The 23,603-nt window shown below is 41.2% G+C and overlaps 2 protein-coding genes across 9 annotated transcripts in view; one reads left to right on the top strand and one right to left on the bottom strand.

The window, feature by feature from the left end:
• RAVER2 (ribonucleoprotein, PTB binding 2) overlaps window positions 1-13,143 on the top strand; it is a 47,783-nt gene extending 34,640 nt beyond the window's left edge. For 3 of the 4 annotated variants that reach the window (XM_075002544.1, XM_075002545.1, XM_075002546.1), the window contains exons 10-15: window positions 1,294-1,559; window positions 4,604-4,715; window positions 5,234-5,379; window positions 6,168-6,257; window positions 7,488-7,613; window positions 9,871-13,143. In XM_075002544.1, the coding sequence (XP_074858645.1) occupies window positions 1,294-1,559; window positions 4,604-4,715; window positions 5,234-5,379; window positions 6,168-6,257; window positions 7,488-7,613; window positions 9,871-9,897 (767 nt within the window). In that variant the 3' untranslated portion in view covers window positions 9,898-13,143. The remainder of the gene's footprint in view (window positions 1-1,293; window positions 1,560-4,603; window positions 4,716-5,233; window positions 5,380-6,167; window positions 6,258-7,487; window positions 7,614-9,870) is intronic. The other variant, XM_075002547.1, reaches the window with a different exon arrangement.
• Window positions 13,144-13,296: 153 nt separating this feature from the next.
• JAK1 (Janus kinase 1) overlaps window positions 13,297-23,603 on the bottom strand; it is a 102,758-nt gene continuing 92,451 nt past the window's right edge. For all 5 annotated transcript variants that reach the window (XM_075002542.1, XM_075002539.1, XM_075002540.1 and 2 more), the window contains 10 exons: window positions 23,426-23,561; window positions 22,749-22,900; window positions 20,463-20,613; window positions 19,606-19,700; window positions 18,916-19,108; window positions 18,211-18,335; window positions 17,216-17,388; window positions 16,002-16,119; window positions 15,424-15,534; window positions 13,297-13,943 (listed from right to left, as the gene is read on the bottom strand). In XM_075002542.1, coding sequence (XP_074858643.1) covers window positions 13,842-13,943; window positions 15,424-15,534; window positions 16,002-16,119; window positions 17,216-17,388; window positions 18,211-18,335; window positions 18,916-19,108; window positions 19,606-19,700; window positions 20,463-20,613; window positions 22,749-22,900; window positions 23,426-23,561 — 1,356 coding nt within the window. In that variant the 3' untranslated portion in view covers window positions 13,297-13,841. The remainder of the gene's footprint in view (window positions 13,944-15,423; window positions 15,535-16,001; window positions 16,120-17,215; window positions 17,389-18,210; window positions 18,336-18,915; window positions 19,109-19,605; window positions 19,701-20,462; window positions 20,614-22,748; window positions 22,901-23,425; window positions 23,562-23,603) is intronic.

A 23,603-nucleotide genomic window follows, 5' to 3' on the forward strand; every position in this document is an offset into this window, starting at 1 on the left:
TTCCTTACATCTATATTTCAAATAAACTCTCTTAGGCTCAAGCTTTAATCTGGTGCAGTCATGGTTCTTACTCTTGTGCCTCTCTCTGCCATCTTTCTTAGGGCTTGGGCACAAAGGGGTTCTCATTTCGTAGATTTTCATGTGTTCTATGAGTGGGTGTTTTCCTGCAGCCCTTCTTGGTGATTCATCAGATTGATGATTTGCAGAAGTTTCTGCAGTATTTCTTGTTTGTCAGTATCTTCTCTCCTCTGTCTTACTGCCTCATGTCTCTCCAGCTGTTCACGTGGAGCAGGTTACATTCTGGCAATTTTTAATAGTTTCAGGATGCTAATACTTTACTTACACACCTATTATCTGTTTTTAGGAAGGATAGAACCATTTTTTCAATTCAGAATCTGGCTTTTTAGATTTGTTATTCCAGAGTGAATAAACTCCACTAGCTGAGCAGTGCTGCAGTTTGTTTGTCCTCATTCCATTAACTATTAGTGGTTTAATGTCCCAGCATGGATGGATGTGACTTTTGGTTGCCAATTCCTTGGTATAGCGATGCCTTGGAACTGCCAGTGGCAAGATCAGAGGTGACTCGGGTTGGTGTAAATTTTTATTTTCTACCCAGTTTGTTTTGGGGGCTACTAACAGTCCCACACGCTGCATTGATGGCACCCAAGTCTTGTTAAATAATTTCAGAGGTCTTACCTCATTTTACAGTATTCCTGAACAAGGCTTAAATAATGCATTCACTGCTGATAAAAGCAGAGGAGTTTTCCTGGTGAGCAGAGACTTAGGCCACCTATTTCCACAGAATTTTAGCCTTCATTTAATAAAAAAGGGTTCTAGTCCTTCTGGTTGTGGGGAAAACCTTCCTAATGTGAATTGACAATGTGCTGTTTGCCTGAGCTCAAAAATGGATCACTCATGTGCATCTGATGCTGCTCTTCATAGCTTTCTTGAGTAGCAGAAAACAAAAATGAATCAGACCCTGGCCAGTGTCACTTATTGGCCTAGCAGTTGTTTAGAATGAAAAGAGCATTCAATACAGTTACTGTATTGTTTTGTAACTGTATTGTTACAATACGGTTACAGTTTTCTTTTCTAGTTTTACTTTTAAATTATGCTCCAGATTTTTAATTACTGCAGTATTCTGGTCATCAGCATCATCAGGGTTCACTGTTCTGTGGCAACTGTGAAATGTATTTCTCAATGTTTTTTGTACCACTTAATAAAAACCACAAGCAAACTGTTCTGATATATCTTGTCTAACTGAAAGGTTTCTCCATTTATGGTTGACTGCAGCATCTAACTTGACACCAAATCAAACAACGGCTGCAGCAGGGATGGGCATGTTGCCATTCTTTCCAAATCAGCCTGTTGCTGGACAAGCTGTGCCAGGGCAAAATAATACTCAGGATAAACACTCAACTACAGTGGGACTGTCAGAAGGAGCTGGCTCGGGGTCACAGGCTTATCTTCAGAGCTTAACCAGTGTTTCTGCTGGAGGCTTGCGCACAGGACCTCCCCAACAGCAAAGTCAGCCAAAAAGAACTGATACAAGTGCAGGGGTAAGAAAAACCAAATGTAGAGTTTGCATTCCTCTACTCCCACAGCCTTTTCTGATGTTCTTCCAGTTAAAAGTGAACTGCAATTTCTTTTTTGCAGTATCTCTGCTATAATTGCTGACTCATAGAATGATTTAAAAAGAATGTTAAGGTCATTTCAATTATGAGTTACAGGAAGGAAAGATTGTCTTTTGAATGTCAAAATGAATTAAAAAACCAGAAGCTTTCTCTAGTACAATTATCCTCATGTATATACCTCTTTATATGTAAGGATGAAATTATCTTAGCTACAGAAAATGCCCTTTTTAAAGAGCAAAAGTTGTGCTTATGTTGGAATTCAGTAACAGCAAACTAGAAAAGTACTTCTGGTTCAGGATGCCAATGTATATACATGTGTGAGTTTCTAGTCTGCATCGTCTTAAAGCACAATTGGCATTTCCTCAGTGTCAAGTTGGGTTTACCATTTATTCTTTCAAAGCTGGTAGATGCAGAAGGAAAAATGAAAGCTGAATTGGAATGGTTTATTAAAAACTGTTAGAGATTACCACCCAGTGACTGGAGTCTGTACACATATTTACTTAAAAACAGATTTGATAGTTATGGAACACTTGAAATCTCTTAGATCATTATGTTTTGATTTTTATTTTGTTTTCATTTTTGAAGCAATTGAGATTACTAGCACATAAGCTGTTTCTGCAGCTGCATTCTGTACACCGCTCTATATTTCCAGCTTTTATTTAATATGTAATTATTTTAATTTTTAAATCTATGTTAGTGTAATGATTTGGGATTTTAAATAGATTATTTTAATAGTTTAATCAGCATTTCAGTTCACCTTTTCTTAGAGATTAAAAAAAGGATAATAAACTTTTAAAGCTTTAGATAATTGAATATTATAAAAATGAATCTATAGGTTTATCTTTGGAGGTTTTAAATGCCATACTTTTGGGCAGCCTTTCTGGTAGAGATCTTAATAAAGTTTCTTCCTTTCCTATCTCAGTTGAAAGGAGACCGTTTTCAAGGGCAAGTGTATTAGTAGCACATTTCAGCTTTGTACATTTTTAACTGAATGACTTTAGAATAAAATTATATAAATATCATGCTGGTCTACCTGTTGCAAGTTATATGTTCTCCAGTTTGAAATCAGCCCACCCATACTCTGTGGTGGCTACTCATTTCCTAGTGGACTGGTAAAACGCTTAATACCATTTGCACTTACTGCCTCACTATCAATTGAAACCTATGTGGAAATGGACCTGAAAATTGGCCCACTGCTTGACTCATTGAGGTAGTAACCCTTTCCAGACAAGGGTTCAGATACTGTGGTAGTGGAAGGAGGGGGCTCATGCCTTGCCTTGTTTTGAATGAAGAGATGATTTCAGTTTTCCAGGCTAACATTCTGTCACTTCTCATATGCATTGCATTCCTTTTCAGATATGCAAATTCATTTGCATTTTAATTATGATTTTAAAAACAAATACATTGTCCTTATTAGAATAAACTCCTTGATACTAGTAGTAGAAAAAGCAAGCTTCCAACCCAAGCAGTTGTACCAAATGTGATTACCAAGTGATTTAGGAACTTGAATATATCTTAACAGGGAAGAAATTACAACCAGTGTTGAAAAGCAGGTAAATCTTAAATTCATGGGCCAAATTATCTGCCAATGAGATCCCACTGGAGTCTCATGCCCACAGAAGATTTGACCCAATAATTTGCTCTCTGCATAAGATAATCAGTACATCTCTGCAGAATCTCACTCAGTTGTCTGATGGGCTTATAAAAGATAATTTTCAGTTCCCACATTATAAAGTTTGAGAGATGCCATATGCCTCAGTATAAACCAACTTCTGTTTATCAATATTAAGAGTTAGTGCTTCTGCATCATTGTTATGACTTACCAGGAGAGCCAGCTCTCAAAAGTGAGGAGAGAAATGTTTTCTGGCTGTGGCGTTGCCTTTTGACATGTAAGATCAGCTAACTAGTTTGCCACACATACAGGGCTATCCCTATTTTAGGTATATTTTTGTGCTGTAAATCAATACATTAAATATAAAGTTTTTATCTTACGATCCACTATGGGCACATTTTTCAAAGCTGTCAGTCATGGGCACTACTCTCCTTTAGACCAGTCTTCTGCTTCTGCCTGTCTTTAAGGCACCTGGGACTCAGCTTTCCACGTTGGGTCCATGGACTTGAGCTAGTGGAGTTCACAGACTCATAGAATTCTGGGGCTGGAAGAGCCCTTAGGAGGTGATTGAGTCCAGTAGTGTATTAATAGCTGTGTAGATGGTATCCTCTCTTTCTCATCCCCCACTGGACTTGAGCTGCCACCTCTACATCACTATTTTTTAGCATGCTAGTGAGAGCCTTGCTAGCCTTGTGGACCCCAGCTTGGAGATGCTGCCCAGTGCAGCTTGGCCATACCCTTTAGGGGAGTGGGAAGGGGGTGTTGGCTTGCAGTTCCTGCTGTCGTCCATAAACAGCTTGTCTCTGTTAAGCACCACAGAGAGACAAAAACTAACAGACCAGACTCAGTCCATCACAGTTCAGGAGCCCAAGCAACTCGCCAAGTATTTTTGCATTTAACATAAGCACTGCTAATGCACTGATAAGCGGCTTGATCAGAGCAGCACTTTACATGAGTACATCATGGAAATTTTACCTCCCAGCACATCAGTCCTTGGTGTGCCAGAGACTTGAACTGATGCTACTTTTCTGTCACATGCTTACTGTTGGCTGTATTAAGCTGATGGTTTTCAGTCAGGTTTTAAATAACTCAAGTAAACTTAGTTTGCAGTCCCCCTGCTTCCATGCCCTTTCCTTGCTAGTCTAAATGGACACCTGGCTGGTGAACAGCTTGGAAAAAAAATCTAAAATCTGTTTAGATGACTCATTTCCTTATCAATCGGGGCCTACAAAACCTATGTAATCTGGAGATACAAGCCACATAGAGCCAAGCACATGTCATTGCTTTGGTTTTACTTGTGACCTGGCTGATGCTAACTGAACAATGGAATGAATGAAAAAATATAATATTGTTACAGATGCCCTTAATACAACAGACCTCACTCCTGGGGGAACCACCCAAAGAAATCCGTCTTAGTACCAATCCCTACTTGAATTTGGCAAGTGTGTTGCGTGGGGTATGTCTTTCAGGTGAGCAACCATTCAGCTGTCTAACAGCTTGTGATTTGACGTAAAGCTTTCTAGAGCAGAGTGTGGTTCGGTTACTTCTCTGCTTAGTAAAGCATCCCAACCACTATAGCATCTGTCTTTAATAAAACCTTAGATTCTCTCTTTCAAAGAACGTGAACCAAGAGAAAAAGTAAATTGATGGAAACAACTTGCATCATTTTCTAGTTGAAAAATATGGTTTTATGTGAGTATTTACTTGTAAAGATATTGTCTGAACTGCAGTATGACTAAAGCCGTTGTTCAGCATTAGTGTATTTGTCAGAATTCATGTATACTCTATAAGCTATTTTCCGTCAAACATACGACCTTTTATAGTTGGGGCTAGGTTGTGATTACAGATGAATTTGTACTTCTGGAAAAACAAATTACTGGTCTGTGACAATATTCTGACTTCACACAAGTGAATCTAAGATCAAAGTGTGCCCCTTAATGGTTGCCCAGCATGTATAAACTGACTGTATTAATTTTGTTTTGAGCAGCAGTTGGCAGCCAAGCAGCTAGTAGTCCTCAGCAGACTGGGTTTTCAAGTCACATAGCGGATGCTGCAGTCTCTCAGGGAACTACATCACAACATGCAATGGGAAATTATTTTAGTTATTCTCAACAATATGGGGATTATACACAGGTATGTTAGCTAACAGTACTTTCCATCCTGTAATGGGGTGCTTGGTATATTTTTTTTTTTATTGCTTTACTACTTCCAGATAGTTTACGCTACACCGTGACAAGTGTCAGAAGGTTAGCCTAATTAGTCTGTATGTTCAAACTCAACAAGAAGTCCTGTGACACCTTACAGATTAACAGATATGCTCCAAAATATTTTAGTCTATAAAGTTGCGCAGGACTTCTTGTTTATGACGTAAGTTACACTCTAGTTGATATGGTGATTGACTATTCTCGCTGGAGCATGATCTGTCATAAAGACAGCCCAAGATGTCTGTGAAGATGTTGGGGTTTCTTGACTCAATGGAACTGTAAGTTATAGAGCATTCACGTGACTTTTCATGTCATTAGGAAACAGGACAGATCCCAGTGTTAATTTAGAGCAGAAGTACAGAATGAGGTCTTTTGCAAACAGTAAAAATAAATAATTTCCAAACCAATGACTCAAGTTACTTAATGTGTACTGAGCTTCATAAACATATATCATCCTGGATAAGGTTTAGACATATCATTGTTAGCTATTTTCTGAGTGAGCAGAAGACTTTAGTGTGTTCAGTCTGAGACCTGTGACAAAACCACTTAAAAATATTTTTAACTGTTTCTCGGATTTTTAATATAGGTTTTAAATGTCTGTCCTGGAGAGCTTTGTTTCTAATAAAATCTAGTGCCCTGTGAGAGATATGGGAAATTGCTATGATGTAAAAGCACTGTAGCAAGCAGATGAAGTGAAGATATTTTTTCCATTTATAGGAGGCTGTCCAGCAGTGGGCTCAGCATTATGCACAGACGTACAATTCTACTCAAGCAAGATTGGGTGAATTTGGAAGTGAAACTTCTGAGGTAAAATGATTTTCCTTCACATCTCCATTGTCTGCTGCTCTCCTTTAGCAGTACGATGCTAATATGCTTCAGCAGTAAACAGAAAGGACCAGTTTGTGTGGGCAAAATGGTGCTGTAGAGTCACCATCTGCAGTCCAAACACTGAGGCTATGTCTACACCCAAGGTTTTGTTGACAAAACCTGGGGAGAGTCCATATTCCTAAGGTGTTCTGTCAACAGTAAATAGACAAAATGCAGCACTTTGTTGACAGTCATATCCTGCTTCCCGTGAGGCAGAATGCCTTTGTTGACAGCGATCGGTCAACAGAAAGCCACTCTGGACTATGCGTGGCGGGGGGGGCTCTGTCGACAGAAGGGGCTTCCAGGACACTGGGCAGTACTGTCTGCTGTGCTTCCAGTTGGCCATTTTGCCGATAGAGTGGCTGGGCAATCCAACCACACTCTGTTGACAAGAGTAGAGTGCACTTGTGATCTGCTTGGCAATTTGGCCGCGATCTGTTGACAAAGATATCTTCAAAAAAAAACTTCTGTCACCAAATCCCTGTAATCTAGACACAGCCATAGTGGTTTGTATTCACTGAGCTCTCGTGTACCTAGGCTCCTACACTCTAATGTAGGTTTTCTCCATGTGCTGTAAAATAGAACAGGAGTGCTTTAAAAATGCTCGGACACTGCAGCCATAGATCATAAGAGATTACCAAGTTAATTCCTGCCAAGTTTTATCCATGAGCTATTTAGCTCTTATGTCATTATAGCACCCTGGTTGGGTGCTGCAGTGCAAATAGCAGGCAAAAACTAAACAATTCAAAACCAGATTCTCTTCCTTTGAAGGATTATGTGCATAAAGATTTTTAAAAGTTCCTACATCACACCCAGTGACCAAGAGAAAGTGCTATTGGTCTGAGCACTTTCTGAAATGAAAATTATTTCCTTTAGAAACTTGGCTGGACTCCGATATTTCCATGTCAGTCACTTACTGTAGTCAAGTGAATAGTAACAAAGGTAGCTGTATTAGTCTGTATTCTAACAAAGCAAACTAGCAGTCATAGCTCCAGAGCTGAAGAAGTGGGTCTGCCCCACAAAAGCTCATCACCTAATAAAATATTTTGTTAGTCTTTAAAGTGCTACATGACTGCTTTTTTGTTTTGTAGTCAAGTGAGTGTAATTACTTAAAAATAAATAGATCTGTATTGACCTTTGGTTTTTTCATGGATCCGCTTCTCCATTTAGGAAGCTGCTGTATCATATGGAGACTACAATACCTATTTGCAGGTGATGCCTTCATATTACCCTGGAGCTCAGGGAGCAGACCAACCAGGAAGCTTTCAGCTTACTTCGCAGAATCCATTAAATAAGGTGAGCAGAGACACAGGCTGTGTCTGTACTAACCCCCTCCTTTCAGAGGGGGGCATGTTCATGTGGGATTTCACAAGATGCTAATGAGGTGCTTCCATGAATATGCATTGCCTCATTAGCATAATAGCAGCTACATACGATTCAAAAGTGCTGCTTTCGAAATGCATGCCACCCGTGTAGCCGGGGGCCTTTCTAAAGGACCCCCTGATTTCGAAAGCCCCCTCTTCCCATTTCATTTTGGGAAGAGGCTTTTGAAATCGGGGGGTCCTCTCGAAAGGCCACTGTCTACATAAGTAGCGTGTGTTTCGAAAGCGGCACTTTCGAATTGTACAAGGCCATCATTATGCTAATGAAGCGCTGCATATTCATTGCAGCACCTCATTAACATATTCCAAAATCCCTTATTAACATGCCCGCTCCAAAAGGAGGAGGCTTGTGTAAACACGGCCAGAGTGATTTCAGTCACTGCCCAAGTTCTATGTTGGTAGCAGCACACCTTGTTTGTCTCTTGCTGCCACCAAGTGGCTAAAAGACAATTAGGACTTTTCAGGATCTAAATGAGTATTGTGCCACCTGCAAAATTTTTTTGGTGACTTGGGGCAAATATGAACCTGGTAGCTCCTGCCAAGTCAGTTCCAAACATTTTCTACGTCCATCTTGAGTGGGAAAGTCCCAGGGTCGCCCTGGCTTTGTTCAGGTTCAAATCTAGATGCTGGTGGTAGCAAGCAGCGGTTTAGACGTACCTAACACAAAGGTAGTCAAGGTGCATGTACATTGCTGTGTGTGTGTGTTGTGCACAGAGTAAAAGATTTCTCTTTCAAAACACAGGGCTGGAAATGCCATCATTCTTACATCCAGATAGCAGTATAGCAACACGGAGAGGAAATAAATAAATAAGATGGCTCAGACAATAGGTGCTTTTCAGGCTTCTTTTTTCCAGTTAAAGGAGAGTGGATATTAGACGTCTTGCTCCCAAGCATGTATTCGTGCCACATTCTGCAGAAGGCAGTCAGAGACCATTCCCTTGGCTTGGTCTAAACAAATATACAGTGTGCCTGGACGCTCACATACTTGCCTCAAGTCTGGTACTCGATAATGACTCTGGTGCCTGAAATAAAGAAGCTCTTTCTTTATTTCCCCACCAAGCCCTGCAGTACATTTTTATCAGCATCTGTGAAGCATGTTTCAGGCCTGCATTTCAGCATGCCCACGTCCTGAGAGAGAGATGTGTGTGTGAACTAATCAATCAGGATAAAACTAGTATGAACTGTCAGTGAGTGTGATTAGGATTTCTATCCTAAACAGCTGATAGCATTCCTCTGTACCATAAAACTCCTCATTTGCTAAAGAAGGCACTGGTAGTATAGGATCACAAAAATGCCTGTATGTTGGTCTTATACATGGAAAGGTTTTCTTATTGTTTTCACTACTGTAATGTACATTTAACGAAGTGAGGACCTTATGGTTATCATCTACTTTGTTTTTTTGTTGTTTTTTTTTTTGGTCATCAAAGGGTGTGAGGCTCTGCTAACAGCCTGGGGTGTGGGGTTCTGCCAGCAGCCCCAGGGAGCAGGGGAACTCTGCTGGGAAGTGGAGTGCTACTGGGAGCCAGGGGAACGTCAGTAGCTCCAGCCCTAGCTAGGAGACCCCAGAGGCAGAGCCAGCAGGAGCTGGCACCTGATATCTAAGTGTTCCAGTTTAACAAATATCAGATGAGGAGTTTACTGTAGATAGCTCAAGTAAATTATAATACATATGAACAGGTATGTCATCACTGCAGATACAGTTGGACTTTCTACAAATGGTTCAAATCCTCAAGCATCTGAGCTGCTCCATGTGGCTGTGCATTGAGCCAAGAGCAGTTGGGCGAAGGTGGGTTAAAAAAAAAAAGGAAGACGTAAGTTCATGGAGGACATGCTGTTAGCTAAGAGTCATGGATGTGCAACTCCATGGCCTGGTGTCTGTAGTTTCTGACTGCCCAAAGTTGGCGGTGGGGGCAGGGAGGGGGAGGATAACTCGTTATTGCTCTGTTTGTTCATTTCCTCCGAAGCATGTGACACTGTCGAGTCAAAAGACAGGCTATTGAGCTAGTTGGAGCATGAGTCTGACCATTGATATGGGATAAGTGTAAGGGCATCTGGTTATAACACACCTTCACATAACCCACCAGCTTCAACTTGAAACTCTAAAAACACAAATGATGCTGTTGTCTCTGTCACTTAGTTTGGGTTGTCACATATTGTCATCTTTTGTACAGGTGGCATCAGTGAAGCATGAAAAGTGAAGCTCTTCACATCACATTTCTTCCCTGCAAGCTTGCCCAGTTGACTATATTGTCCAGCACATTCAGGGTACAGTTTCCACTCTTAAAAAGTGTTTATTGAGATCCAATCAACAAAACCTGCCTTAACGCCAACAGGTGACTTTTTTTGTACCTATTTGTTACAGCCTTAACTACTACTTTCTATAAGATGACAAATTTATAAAAAGAACAATTCCAGGCTGTTTTTCCAACTAAGCTATACATAGCAATAAAGACAAATTTTGGACTTTTTTTTGCTCATTTGCCTTGTTTATCTCCCTAAATACAGTCTCAGTTGAAATTGACAATATTTGTCTTGAGCCTGCAAAAAAAGTTTCCTTTGGTGAGTGCTGATGACTGAATCAAAAGTAAGGAAAAGAGTTGCAAATGGAACTTTCCACTTCTTCCTTAGATGAAGAACTTGAGATTGCATCAACTATCATTTTATTTTATTTAAAAAAAAAGTGTGTAACCCCAGAGACCATGGACGAGAGTGTGACCGCTCTGCACTACAGGCTTAGCTGAGCACCAGCTGGCTTTTACTGAGCAACACCTGGCTTTAGCCCCCTACAGTCATAGGTTCATTCCCTTCTGCCGATGACCTGGGTCTGTCAGCCTTACACATGCTTTCAGTTTTATCTTTTATAGAGTTGAGCCTTCTGCACTTAGTCTTTACTTTTAAAAAAAAATAAAAATCTTTCCACAAACACTGGAGAGATACCAGCTATATTAACATAGAGCCCACAAACTTCTCAGTAAATATTGTTTGTTATATTGTGAACCTGTCAGCATCCATCTAGAATACATAGGCACGACTTAGAACAAATTGTAATCGCAAGTATTGATATGCTTTCCCAAGCGGTCCTGTCATTGTTATATGCAGTTTTACTGTTTGTGAAAGTGTGTTTCTGCCCTAATCATCTACTTTTGAAATCTGTGTTAAGCACTAAATTTGAACTTTAGTCGGTGTCTCCTAAGCCACCCTCCACTTCACGTTGAATATTCAATGTGCAAGAACAATAAAATTAGCCAAAATAATTACAACCCTTTGGATGTTTTTCAGTGTTCATGTCATTATGAACATTTCTCACTTCCTCTTTCCTGCTAAGCCCCATTCTCTCTTTTTTCCCCACAGAGGGTCATTTTCTCCAAGCAATTACCTCTCTTGCAGTGTAGTAACTAATACTATATTCAGTCCCTGTCAGCCAGAACTGGAACAGCCTCTTCTTTTGCCTTTGCCTAGATCTGTTCTTTGCATTTTCTTCCTCCTCCCTGATTTATGCAGTGGATTGTGAAGTTTATTCGATAACTTTAAAAACTGTTTTCCTCTATTTTATGTTAAATTTGATTTACCAGCTGTAAGTCCTGTCACTCAAAATTTTTATTTTTGCCATGTGCGCAGAGGCAGAAATCCATGTTTTCATTTATAATATTCATACAAGTTAAATTATGTAGAAGATACTTGCAAATGACCCTATGAATTAACTTTCCCTTTGTAACTCAATGTCTCCATCTGCAACTAAATTGTAATGATAGCATAACTGGTGGTAGCGCTCCAGCCATATGATGGCTTAAAATTCATTTTAATCTTTTTGCAGAGTTCCAAGGCTATCTTAAGCAATTGTCTAGAAATGTACTCAAAGGCTACATCTACACTAGAGAGTTTTATAGATAAAACTGGGATTTTGTCAACAAAACTCACAGAGCTTCTATGCACAAAATGCATTTTGTGGACAAATGGGCCCTTTTGTTGCTGGAGCGAGGGTGATCCATTTTTCTGTGTAGGCGCAAACTGTCAACAAAAGTTTTGTTGGAACATCTCTTCTGACAGTAACTACCATATACAGCTGCTTCTCATGTAGACATAGAAAGTGTGTTGCTTTAGCTCAGTTAAAGGACCTAAAAAACAGTTACTCTGTTTTGTAGATGCTATGCATGCCACCTTAAGACAGCAAAATAGCAATGCATATGCGTGATTGGTTTTGTTGCGATTATACATGTATGTATTGATTGGTGTCCAATTCACATGCACTGTTTTATTTAAACTACTGTACCTGTGACTTTTACAAACAGTCACCTCTTTCAACAAAATAAATTACTACTGCATTTAAAGTGGAACTTGTGTGAACAGACAAAATCTATAGCTTACAGTCAATGTAGTGAAAGCCAGCGTACTATTGCAAAGTTTATCTGCCTTAAAGCAACGCCTTTTTCAGAGTAATTTATAATTAAACACACACGAAGGGGAAAAATCTTTATTAATCTGTATAAAGAGTAACAAAGTGCACATAGAGTCTACCAAGCTTTGTAAGTAAAATACAGAAATAAAAAATACTGTAAAAATAAATCCTACCCATTGGTGGGGGGGGTTCAATAATTACATTTACACTTTGAAGACATTTTTTTCAGTTATTGCCAACACTAACTGCCTTCTAAACATTTTCAGAATCAAGGTTTGGGGGGACTCCCTACACTCTAGGGAAATTATTCAAATTGGAAACCTTTGTTAATCATCTCCCATCAGTAAAAGCTTGCCGAGTTCATGTAACAGGACTTCAGCGCTTTGGATTCAACTGTTTCAGTGACATAACTCAAGCAGTCCCAGTCTGGCCCTACTGATTAATTGGATATGTGGTAACTGCAAAATCTGGCTGTCTGCATACCAAGCTGGGGTCCATGCTGTCTCTAATACAGTAACTCTGGATAAGTGAATAGTTTGAATATTTTTGTCCCATATGTTTTTAACAGCTATTAATACATGCAAAGAAGTGCAGGACAGAAAAATATCTTTTCCAAAAATTGTAGCATCCAAGAAAATCCTCATTGTGATGGCATAATGAATCCACAAAAGAATTACGCTCACAAACCTCCCCAATCCTGCAGTCCTCTTGCATCAAACAGCCTACACAGCAGTGAAGAATGCAGTTAAGAATGTGCTTGCCATGGCTCATCACAGTACTGGCTTGACATAAGCATTTGCGGTGCTTGTTAAGAAAAGAAGGCATTTAATTTCCCCTCTTCACTTCTCCAAGCTACAACTCTCCTATGTATCATAGACATTAATCATAACTGCAATTGAGTTTACAGGAGGCTATAAAAATGGTGGGACGTATTTAGCTTAGGTGGTTTTGTTTCAGTATAAGTAACAAAAAAAACCAGCTGTAGTTAGAAACTTGATTTCTGCAATGGAAAGCAAAATCATGAAAGCTTGTACATGCTTTTTTTTGGAATATTTACATTTCTATATTTGGGTTTATTTGGTTTGTTTTTAAAATAATGAAAACTCAGGACTTCAAATTGTAGGTAAAAGTTGTTTGATAAGAGAACACTGATGAATATGGTGTCTGAACTGAAGTTATATGCCAGACTTTTTAAAAAACATTTTTGAAATACTTGTGCATCTAGAGCAGATGACCCTTTTTGCCCAGCCATATTTTTTTTCCTTCCCCAATTTCCTTACTGCTCTCTAAAAATAAATTTCATACTCAAAAAGCAATGAAATTGCAATAGGAAGTTCTGCTCAATCTTCTGAGTTAGCTATTCTGGAAAATCATTCTGATTACAGAAAACTTTTTAATATGCTTCAGCTGTTGGCCTGGAATGTGACTTGTGGCCACCATGAATTTCCTTTCTTGTTACAGTGCTCAGTGATTTATGTTAGTCTGGTAAAATCAAAGTGATGGGACAAGTTATCAGTGAACAACCCTTTTTTAAACACTCTTGCAGGAACAGAGTGCTTAAAGATTTTCTGCAAGGGGAGTTAAATATTTTGATCCAAGTGTTCATTATAGCAAAAAAGGCTACTGCTGGAAAAAGAAACCCTTAAACACTTATTAGCATAGCCAGAGTACAAACTACACTAGTTAAACAACCTGGGCAATTATATTTGACATACATTTAAAGCACTGACAGTACAAAAATGTTAATTATAATTTATTTATAAGTGCTTCAAATCCTTGAATAAGATTTTGAAAGGTCGTCCGATCACCTGGATTGTATATCCAGCATCTCCTCATGAGCTGGTCCACCTAACAATAAGAAAAAAATTTTAAAGGGTAAATAGTAGATCATTCATTTTCTCAATTAAAGACCAGTTCCTCAGCTGTTGTAAACTAGAGTAGCTCACTAAAGACAACAGAGCCAGGTGGATTTACACCAGCTGCAGCTCTGTGTCAAAGCAAACTTCTGTTAAATCAAAAGTATTTGCCCATCTGGGTTGAGACAGAGTCAGGCATATTAATTATGAGAACAGAGAGAAACAACCACTACCTTTATTTAAGGAAACTTACAGCATTACAGGGTATATGCTCAACAGGACAAGAGAGCCCTTAAGTACTAGAGTATAAAACAAGGATAGGCAAAATACGGCCCATGGGCTGAATCCAGCCCACCAAGCCACCAGATTTGGCCTATGGGGGGCAGTACTGCCCCCTGCAGGCCACTTGTGGATGCCATGTGCTTCTCTTGAGTGCCACTGCAGGAGTGGGGATGAGGGAGAAGTTTGGCACCAATGAGAGCTGGGGAGCTGTGCTGGGGGCTGAGGCAGCACACAAAGCCTCGCCCTACCACCACTCAGAGAACCACATGGTCTCCCCAGCCAGGTTGCTCCGAGTGGCACAAAAGGGCATGCTGGGCTACTGGCCAGGAGCTGCATAGCTAAGCACCTCTCTGCTACAGCTTGCACCTGGCACCCCAGCCCCCTCATCTGCTCTCCAGCACACATGCCAAGTAATCCAAACCCTTTGCACCCCTACTCCTGCATCTGTATGCCCTCCCAGATCGCACACTCCAGTCTCCTGCCCTAGGTCACAACCCAAACTTTTGCACCCCTGCCTCAGGTCACCATTCCCTCCCAGACCCTGTACCCACCTCCTAAACCTCTCCTCTAGGTCAGAAACCTCTTTTACACCCCAGTTCCCTGCCCCAGGTCACAACCTCTCCCTTCAACCAAACTCAATCCCACAGCCCACAGTCCCCTACCCTGAGCTCCCTTCTGCACCCAGCCTCCATTCTAGACTCTGCCTCCTCCATTAATATAATGGAAGAGTGTGGCTGTTGGCCACTGTCCAGATTCTTGGTATGGCTCCCATCCAAAATTATTGCTCACCCCTGATGCACCACCAGCTGTACTGATGGGGTCTAATGACTAAAATCTTCATCCACATCCCACTAAAATCAATGGGAAGCAGCCACAGAATTTTGGTAGGGGTTGACTCAGGCACTTAAACGGCAAAGGAACTGTCCTTCAGCACAAGTGGAAGAGGCCACTGACTGGGGTTACTGATGTCCCACTTTTGACTCTCGAATGAATGGTGTGTCTGTAGGCTCCTCAGTGTGGGACACAGGCACCAGCAACAATTACTGTGGGATTTGGATCTCCAAGTGTTTTTTTGTTATCGTGGAGTTGTCAGACTTTGGAATCTCATTTGGAAAAAACTAAAATAAAGCTTCAGAGAATGTGAAAAGAATTTTTGCTTGTATGCATTTGGTTAACAGTCTAATTTATACCTCTTCTGGGGTGTTTGGTGGACGTGGCAAACGTTTTCCTTCTCCTAATACACGTACCAGCCGTGTCACTGTCATTTGGCCTTGAGTTGGGCCAATCATTTTCAGAAACTCCTGTAACAAGTAAAAAGCCACATGGATCATTTATTTACAATTCTTGCAAAATAAACACCATAATTTTTGCATAAGAAATATTTAAACCTCAAAATGAAGACCAATAATATACCTTCATTCACAGTAGCATGCAGTATTCTCATTTCTTTCTCATCCCATCACGAGACTACAAGAAGCTCTTAATCGAACCCTTAATACCCACACGTAGACACTCATATTTGTTCTTAAACATGATAACTTGGTGATATTTTGAGCATCCAGACGTGAGTGTGCATGCTTAAAAAGAGCCTACTGGACCTCCACCTCTCTACTCATTTTGAATGAGCAATAAGATAATGAATCAGGTCCAGCCTTTTTAAACAAAGCTCAGGTTGCTATTTTTCTCAAGATATTTATGAGCAGAATTAGCTTTGAATTCAAATTCAATCACTGATGTTGAAGTAACATTTCCTTTCACTATCACTCACCGCCATTGGACTGGATTCCGAATCACAGTAGGTCAGTAGTTCATATAGAGTCACGCCAAATGACCAGACATCGGAAGCAATGTAAAACTTGCTCTGAAGCAGACATTCTGGAGCATACCTACAGATGTAACATTGATCTATTACATTTTCTTAAATGGTGCACAAGTTCATTCAGTTCATACACTGTTGCTGTAAAAGCTAAAATTGATGGCTTAACCCACAGGCATGTAAAATAATTTGCCTGTGCAATAATTTGTGTGGGATACAGGAACATTCCAAGTACATAGAACGAATTATACACACACACAGCTCCACTCTCTCTTGCTACAAAGCTTGAGATGCTGCAAAATATTAAATAAACCACCCAAGTAAAACCCTTACGCAGCACATCAGTATAAGTACGTGACAACTGCCACAATGAGTCACGCCAAAGGTCCATCTAGCCCAGCAGCCTGTCTTTGACAGTGGCCAATATTAGCTGCTTCAACCGAACAGGTAATCATCACGTGATCCATCCTGTTACCCATTCCCAGCTTCTGGCATGTAAGCCAAATAAGATATTAAAAACCAAATAAAAATATGAAGTGTAGTAACTGAGAATAGATGGCAATACCAAATACGTGTATTGTGTTTTACTTAACTTTGGAAGTCGTGACTTATCAAATTAGAAAAACAGATCCAGAAAGTGATCATCTCTTGGAGCAGATTAAGTGACAACATTACACTGAAGATTTTTAAGAGCACATAAAACAAAACAGCTGTTGGGGATGGACTAGGTCAGGGGTGCACAAAGTCAGGGCACATGAAATTTCGTAAGAGAAGTGCTGCACAATTAGCTGCTGGATCTCAGGCTCATGCATCTCATTCAAAATGTGGAAATATGTTGTTTTTATGTCCGTGTATTCACATTTATATGCCTGTTAATAAAGTTTTTACATTCTGCGTAGCTCTTGTCTTACACGTGCCAAAAGGTCCTCCCACCTCACGTGAACATAACTGAAATTTCCATCCGTTTGGATTACGTTAGACAGGTTGGCGGGGCCCTGCTAACTTCAGGGATGAAAAGTGGGGCCTGACGTAAAAAGTCTGCCCACCCCGGTCTAGAGAGTACTTAGTCCTGCCAAGAGTGCAGGGGACTGGACTAGACAACCTCTCAGGGTCTCTTCCAATTCTATGATTACACAGATTATTTAGTGAAGTTGAGTTGTTGTTACCAAAACACAGGACTGTCGAGATCATCTTTGACCGTGTAGTACTCCTTATTGGTTTCAATTACTTTGGTAAGACCAAAGTCTCCAATCTTCACTCTGTTCTCACTTTCAACAAGGACATTTCTTGCTGCTAAATCCCGATGAACGTACTGACGAGAGCCCAAATAATCCATTCCCTGAAGAGAGAGAAAAAGACAGTCATGCTAACTCCCCGGGGTGCTCAGGTCTATGTTACCTGCCCCCACTTCCTTTCCTACATCCGCTCACCAGCTCCTCTCACTCGTTACTCATGCCTTCTTCTCTACTGGTGGCTCTTCCCACTCCTCCAAACTCTGCCCTTGGTTGGCCTCATCTGTTTTCTGGGCCTCTGCCCAGTCTCCCACCTAACTGTCTTTCCAGCACCTATTCTCTAATGACCCACTGATGCACCTAAAATGGAACCTAACCCCCACTCAACGCTGCCTACTCCGTCATTCTCCCAAGATCATATCCTCCCTTTCCTAACACACTCCTGGAGTTGTGACCACATCGTTCCATATGCTCCCTCATTTTCTGCAGAAAGCACAAACTCCTTGTCCTCACTTCTGAATGCCCACACAGCTCGCCTCTTGCCTACTGCTTGGCTCTTGTCTTCAGCTCCTCTGCACCTCCCTCAGTCCCCCTTTTGAAGGCTCCCTTCTGTCCTGCCACATCTCTGCTTAGCAACTTTGCACTCCGATCCTCTTTGCTGGAGATGCTGCCAGCTTTTATGGGTGCCAAGCATGCTTCCTTTGCTCCTTCAAAGCCATTTATTTGCCATGAGCTTGCTCCACAGTGTCTCTCTACACTGACAACTGCAATGCCCACATTAGGTTCAGCTGTTGCACACATGATGAGAAACGTAAGTGGCTTTAGAATGCAGCCCTCCTGGCAGCAGGGACTTTGTCCATGTGTACCCTCCCCCATCATTTCCAAGTGCTTACAAATTAAACACGCTGTATTGCAGAAAGACTCCTTACCTTGCAGATCTGAACTGCATATCTTAGCTGATGTTTCAGGGTAATTTTGCTCTTATTTCGTGGGAGATACTCTTTTAGGCTCCCAGAAGGAAGAAACTCCATGATGAGTTTAATCCCACTTCCTCCTGAAAACACAGGAAAAATGCTCATTTCCCCAGAGCTTTAGCTCCAACACTGATCCTACCAGGCACCTTAATGGCATTTAAGGTACCAGTGCTTTTCTCCTATACTTGAAATTATTTATATTCATGGTGGCATTCCCCAAAGGCTCCCATCAGCATTGCCAACTTGGGGCCATATACAGTTAGAGGAAGACAGGTAAACTGTGACTCCTATTGCCAAATACTTATTTTTTAAAACTAGTGATCATTAAGACAGAGCCAAGTGAAGGGTTCAATGTAAATATGACCTCAGGCACAACTGGGCAACACAACTGCTTTGATATGAGGTATAGTTATGATCACATCAGTGCTTCTGTAATAAATGCTCTATTTTCCATGTGACTGTAACTGAGCTATAGTTAAATTGTCTGAGGGGGCAGCCAGTGCAGCCACTTTAAAGGTGTGAGTACACAAAAATGGAAGTGAAGACACTTCAGAGAGATTTTAACTCCTATACCTGGAATAAAAAAATCTAAGTTCATATGTTGAACCTTACAGTGAAGAAAATCTTATATTTTCAATTTTCTTCTACTAGAACATTTACCATCTTCTATGCAAATTCCTTTGTACTTCACAATGTTTTCATGATAAAGATTCCTCAAGATTTCAATTTCTTTCTTCAGATCAGCGATGTGATTCCCACCACTCTCTGGTTTCAGGGACTTTACCGCCACCTGCTCTCCTGTATTATCACCTTCTGGGTCATACCTGCAGAGTTCAACCTTGCCAAAGTGACCCTGATTTTAAAAGAAAAAAGGAAACCATTTTGGACTGTGATCACCTTGCAAACAGTGGTCAATGCAGTATTTCAAGCATTTACAGTTCAGTTTTACTCATCATGCTGTGTGAGGTGTGCATCAAAAAGATACGCAGAATGGGGGTGCGTCTGCTATTGGGCAATAAGTTACCAGTGATTTCTGATAATCTTGGGCTCGATTGTTCACCAGATCTGAGAGTGGAGCAGGCCATGTTTGGCTCTGTCCTGGATCAATGCACTCCTGCTATCCAGCTCCTATGCAGTGGAGGCATCTGCACATCATCCACTTCCACAGGCCTCCAACAGTCCTACGAGCAATCTGCTCGCAAGTGCACACCCGCCCTCCTTCCACAAAGACTCGTCTGCACTGGAGAGTTCTTTGTTTGGAAGGCAGTGCTGCCAAGGAGCAGCGTCAGGGAGAGACAATGCTCAGTTATAGATTGGCTTCTCAAGGTCATCGCATGCTGCTTGACTTACCTCTCCCAAATCTCGGATTCTTTTCAAAAATCGTTTTTCAAAGAGAGTGGGGTCGATCTCTGCAACAGGCTTCTTCTCAGAAACAATATCAGGGTCTGACATGGAAGAGACAGCCCTTGTTAGACAGGGTCCCAGCGAGTCCCCTTATTCCTTGGATTTTAGCAGCATCTTGACTCATGTGCAAATCTCCCAGTAAAAACTTCATGTGGGTCTAACACCCTTCTCCCAGTGGACACTTCTTCCCTTGAGCCCCTCTCCTCTTTGCTGAATGCCAGAAGACTTCTCCCCTAACTGATAGGCAAACAACAGCATGTTATCTCTTTCTCTGCTGCTTGTCTCCCTGCCTAGCTCTGCTAAGCTGCTGGCTCCTTGTGGATTCTTCTCCAAGATTCAGAGTGAGACTCTCAGTTTCCCTACTTACACAAGGGGATGAGTGTTTTGGGAGCCCCCCACCTCCAGTCCAGAGATGATATGAGGATTAGTTTTTAAGTGTCTGACATCAAGGCTCAGATCCACAGTTCTCTGTACCTATAATTATGCCCTTATTAAGGCTTCCAAATGATTCCAGTATTAAAACTAGAATATGACCGAACTGGACATGCACAGAACCAAAACTGGCTGCAATTCTTTCAGCTCTGGTTGACTTAACCCACATGCAACTTAGCTATTGCATAGTTTTTCCCTCACGTACTCACATTTTACTCCCATTGTTTCAACAGTATTACACATGGAATTTCTGCTTCCAGTATATGTTTGTCACAGTAAATCAGTACATGAAGTTATACGAAGGTATCCAGCTTAGCCAAATAAATCAACATTCCTTTAATACCAAGCTAACAGGCAACATGATTTCTTACTTTGTTCTTCCACTTTGTTGATGTCTCTCATAATGGCTCTGAAAAACGGTCTCTGATTGGGATCATAATTCATGCACTGCTTCATCAGATCAGCTAGTTCCTTGCAGGATGGTGTTACCAACATGAAGTGCCCTTCATAGAATCTCTCCTTCTGTAAGGTAAGACAGAAAACGACACATGTATTGTAGACCTTAAATTACAGAGCCATAATTTAACTTCATACCTATCGTAAGATATTTTACGGGACAAATCTAATGTTGATCTTTCTCCTTTCCATTAGGCTCTGCACGTCTCTTCCTTGAGGAGATTAGTTTCTGTAGAGTCTAGGATAGCTCAGAGCAGCTGTTTCCGTCAAGGGTTAATGTAGAACTGCTTCCGGAAAAGTCATCTTTCTGCCATAGCACCCCTCAGCATTTTCTAGGAACTTCAGACTTGGCTGCCCTTGGGGCTACACATCTACACTAGAAGCATCTCTCTGCAGAAATTACTGTTGGAAGAGACGTTCCGACAAAAACCTCTGTCGACAGATCACATCTACACATAAAAGTGGATCGATCTTTTGATCCGCTCTGTTGACAAAAGGGCCCCCCGGAGCACCTACTTGGCTTTTTTGTTGACACTCTGTCTTGACAAAATGCATTTTGTGTGTAGATGCTCCATGAGTTTTGTCGACAAAACCCCAGTTTTGCCCACAAAACTCTCTAGTGTAGATGTAGCCAGGATGTAATGGTTAAAATGAACGTGCTGGTTGGGGGAAAAGGAGGATGGAGTTTGATTTATGCTTGGAAGAAAACTGAAACAATTTACTAATGAAATGGACTTCTGGTTACTCTTCAAGATCTCTGCAACGATTATCGCTTTCAGGAGGAATCGTGTGAGGCAAGAGGCTATCGCCCTGCTGGGCTGGTCCCGCACACCCAGGGGAACATGGGTGTTGTCAGGACAGCACATTTCTTTCAGCAGCTCAACTGTCTCCTGCTGACCTACCGCTTCTTCTCAGGCAGCAGGTAGAGGGACTCAGACCGTTTCTAGGACAGTTTTCAGCAGTTGTTGCACAGGCTAGAAACTGAAGAGCCTCTTATTTGGAAGAGGAGAACGTCAAGGAAGACAACCCCAAATGGAATCTCAGCTGTAGGGATCCCAGCAATGGTGAGGGAGAACTGAGCTTTGGCTTGATTGAACAATGTCAGTGGGACAGAAAAGGATGTGGGAGCCGCAGGGTTGTTGGGGGGAGGGAGAGAGTAGGGTCAAGGGAACCCTAACATATAGCTCGGAAGAATGGGGAAAGGAAGTGGGGGATGGAAGAAGGAAAAGAGAAATCCCAGCATCAAAAAGAGGCTGTGATGGAGTAAGACGGCCCTGTACAGTTCTGTTGGGAAGAGAAGGGAACCTTGTCTACCTCAGGGAATGGCCAGGACCAGTTATATTGCTAGCACACCAGTAAGCCTCATGCTCAGTGTTTTACATCTCTCCTTTCAGAGCACAGGAAGCCAGCATTATTGGAAGAGCTCTGGCTACTGGGAAGAGCACCGGGAGTAAATAGAGGACTGTGTGTTAATTAACATGGGAGAGTCAGTGACTGAAAGCCAAGAACTGCACTCATCTATCCAAAAAATACGCTGGGTTAGTTCAATTAATTCCAGACACAGAGGTGACAGGCTACTGACTATAAGGGTTTGTTTCTGAGCCTTGGGAGAGGCTTAAGGGAACAGCTGTTAGCAAATAAAGGAAACCTGTGAAAAACAAAAGGGAGGGAGCTTTCCACATGGCACTCTCAGTGCAGTGCTTTGCTCTGCTGGTGCTGGCTGGATGCCCTCCTCTCCCATGGATGCAGTGTGCTGGCTGGGTGTTGCCCACCCTCTCAGAAACAAGTGAATTCCATTGAACCGTTAGGTCTTATTTGTCAAGTGGTTTGGGATAAACAGTGTGATTTAAATGTCACCTATTCAACCCTTTCGTGCGGATGCCTCAAAAGCTCCTGCATTTGCACTAATCAATTATGACACGGGGTTAAGAAATCTCACCCGCAAAAAGCTGATACAGCATCTGTAGTCAAGCATTAGTTATTTATTTGTCATCAGGCAAAGCCCAGTGCCTACTTTGGACCTGCAATATTCTAAGCATCCTCCTGCTCCTTAGCAAACCCACCTGTACTGAATTTTCACATAGGATTTAAATAGCTGAACAGAAAATATTAAACTGATATCAACTCTAGTATGGAAACAGTATGTGCCAAAGAAGACGCACTTCACGCAGCAGGATAAGACTTATAACATAGACTTTTACCTCTGCTAAGGTCTTATCTTTCAGGGGTGCTTCTCCATTATAGCAGATTTCCCACAGCGTTGTGCCAAAACTCCACTTGTCTGCTGCAACACTTAAATTTTTTGAATCTTCAACACATTCTGGTGCAATCCAAGGGATTCGTTCGACACATTCTTAGATAAAAGATAAGAGGTTTGCATGAGCTGGAGTTGTCAAATAAGGGCAGGCAAAATATGCCAATTTATTCAGCATGGCACTGCACTACAGAAATTTAACAAAGCATCACTTTTCACAAAAAGTAACTGCTTCACTCCAATAGTAAGAACTACTTTGATCTGGAGTCCCTCTGTCCCTCCCCGCAAGTCATAGTATATCCCTGTGATTTTTACAAGTGTTGGATGTGTCCTGATACCTTCATAAAACTGGGGTTCCTCATATACTAGATCATTACACTCAATGTTGCTTTTTACATTTTGTATGTGTATACAGAATGACAAAGCTAACAGAATACACCACACACCTAATACAGGCAACATTCCACTTTACTATGAATATCCCTCAAAACTGCAACTTAAAACTGTCCCCAATGGGAGAGTGCAAAACCATGCTGTGAACTGGAAGGAACTATCTGGCAAATTTACGTTTTCTCTCTTCCTTCCCAAACACAGTAAAATGAATAATCTGGTTTCATACAGTACCTTGTCTGGAAAGCACAGTTATTGGAATTCCTGGATCACTCAGTTTAATGAAAGGACCATATTCATGGTCAATTCCCTCTCTTGCCAATAGTATATTTTTTGTGCATACATTTCCATGTACTAACTCTTTATCCTCCTGTATTCAAAAGAGTGTTACAATAAACACAAAGATTCAGCT

The sequence above is a fragment of the Carettochelys insculpta genome, chromosome 9 (assembly GCF_033958435.1).
Source record: "Carettochelys insculpta isolate YL-2023 chromosome 9, ASM3395843v1, whole genome shotgun sequence".
Classification (NCBI taxonomy): Eukaryota; Metazoa; Chordata; order Testudines; family Carettochelyidae; genus Carettochelys; species Carettochelys insculpta.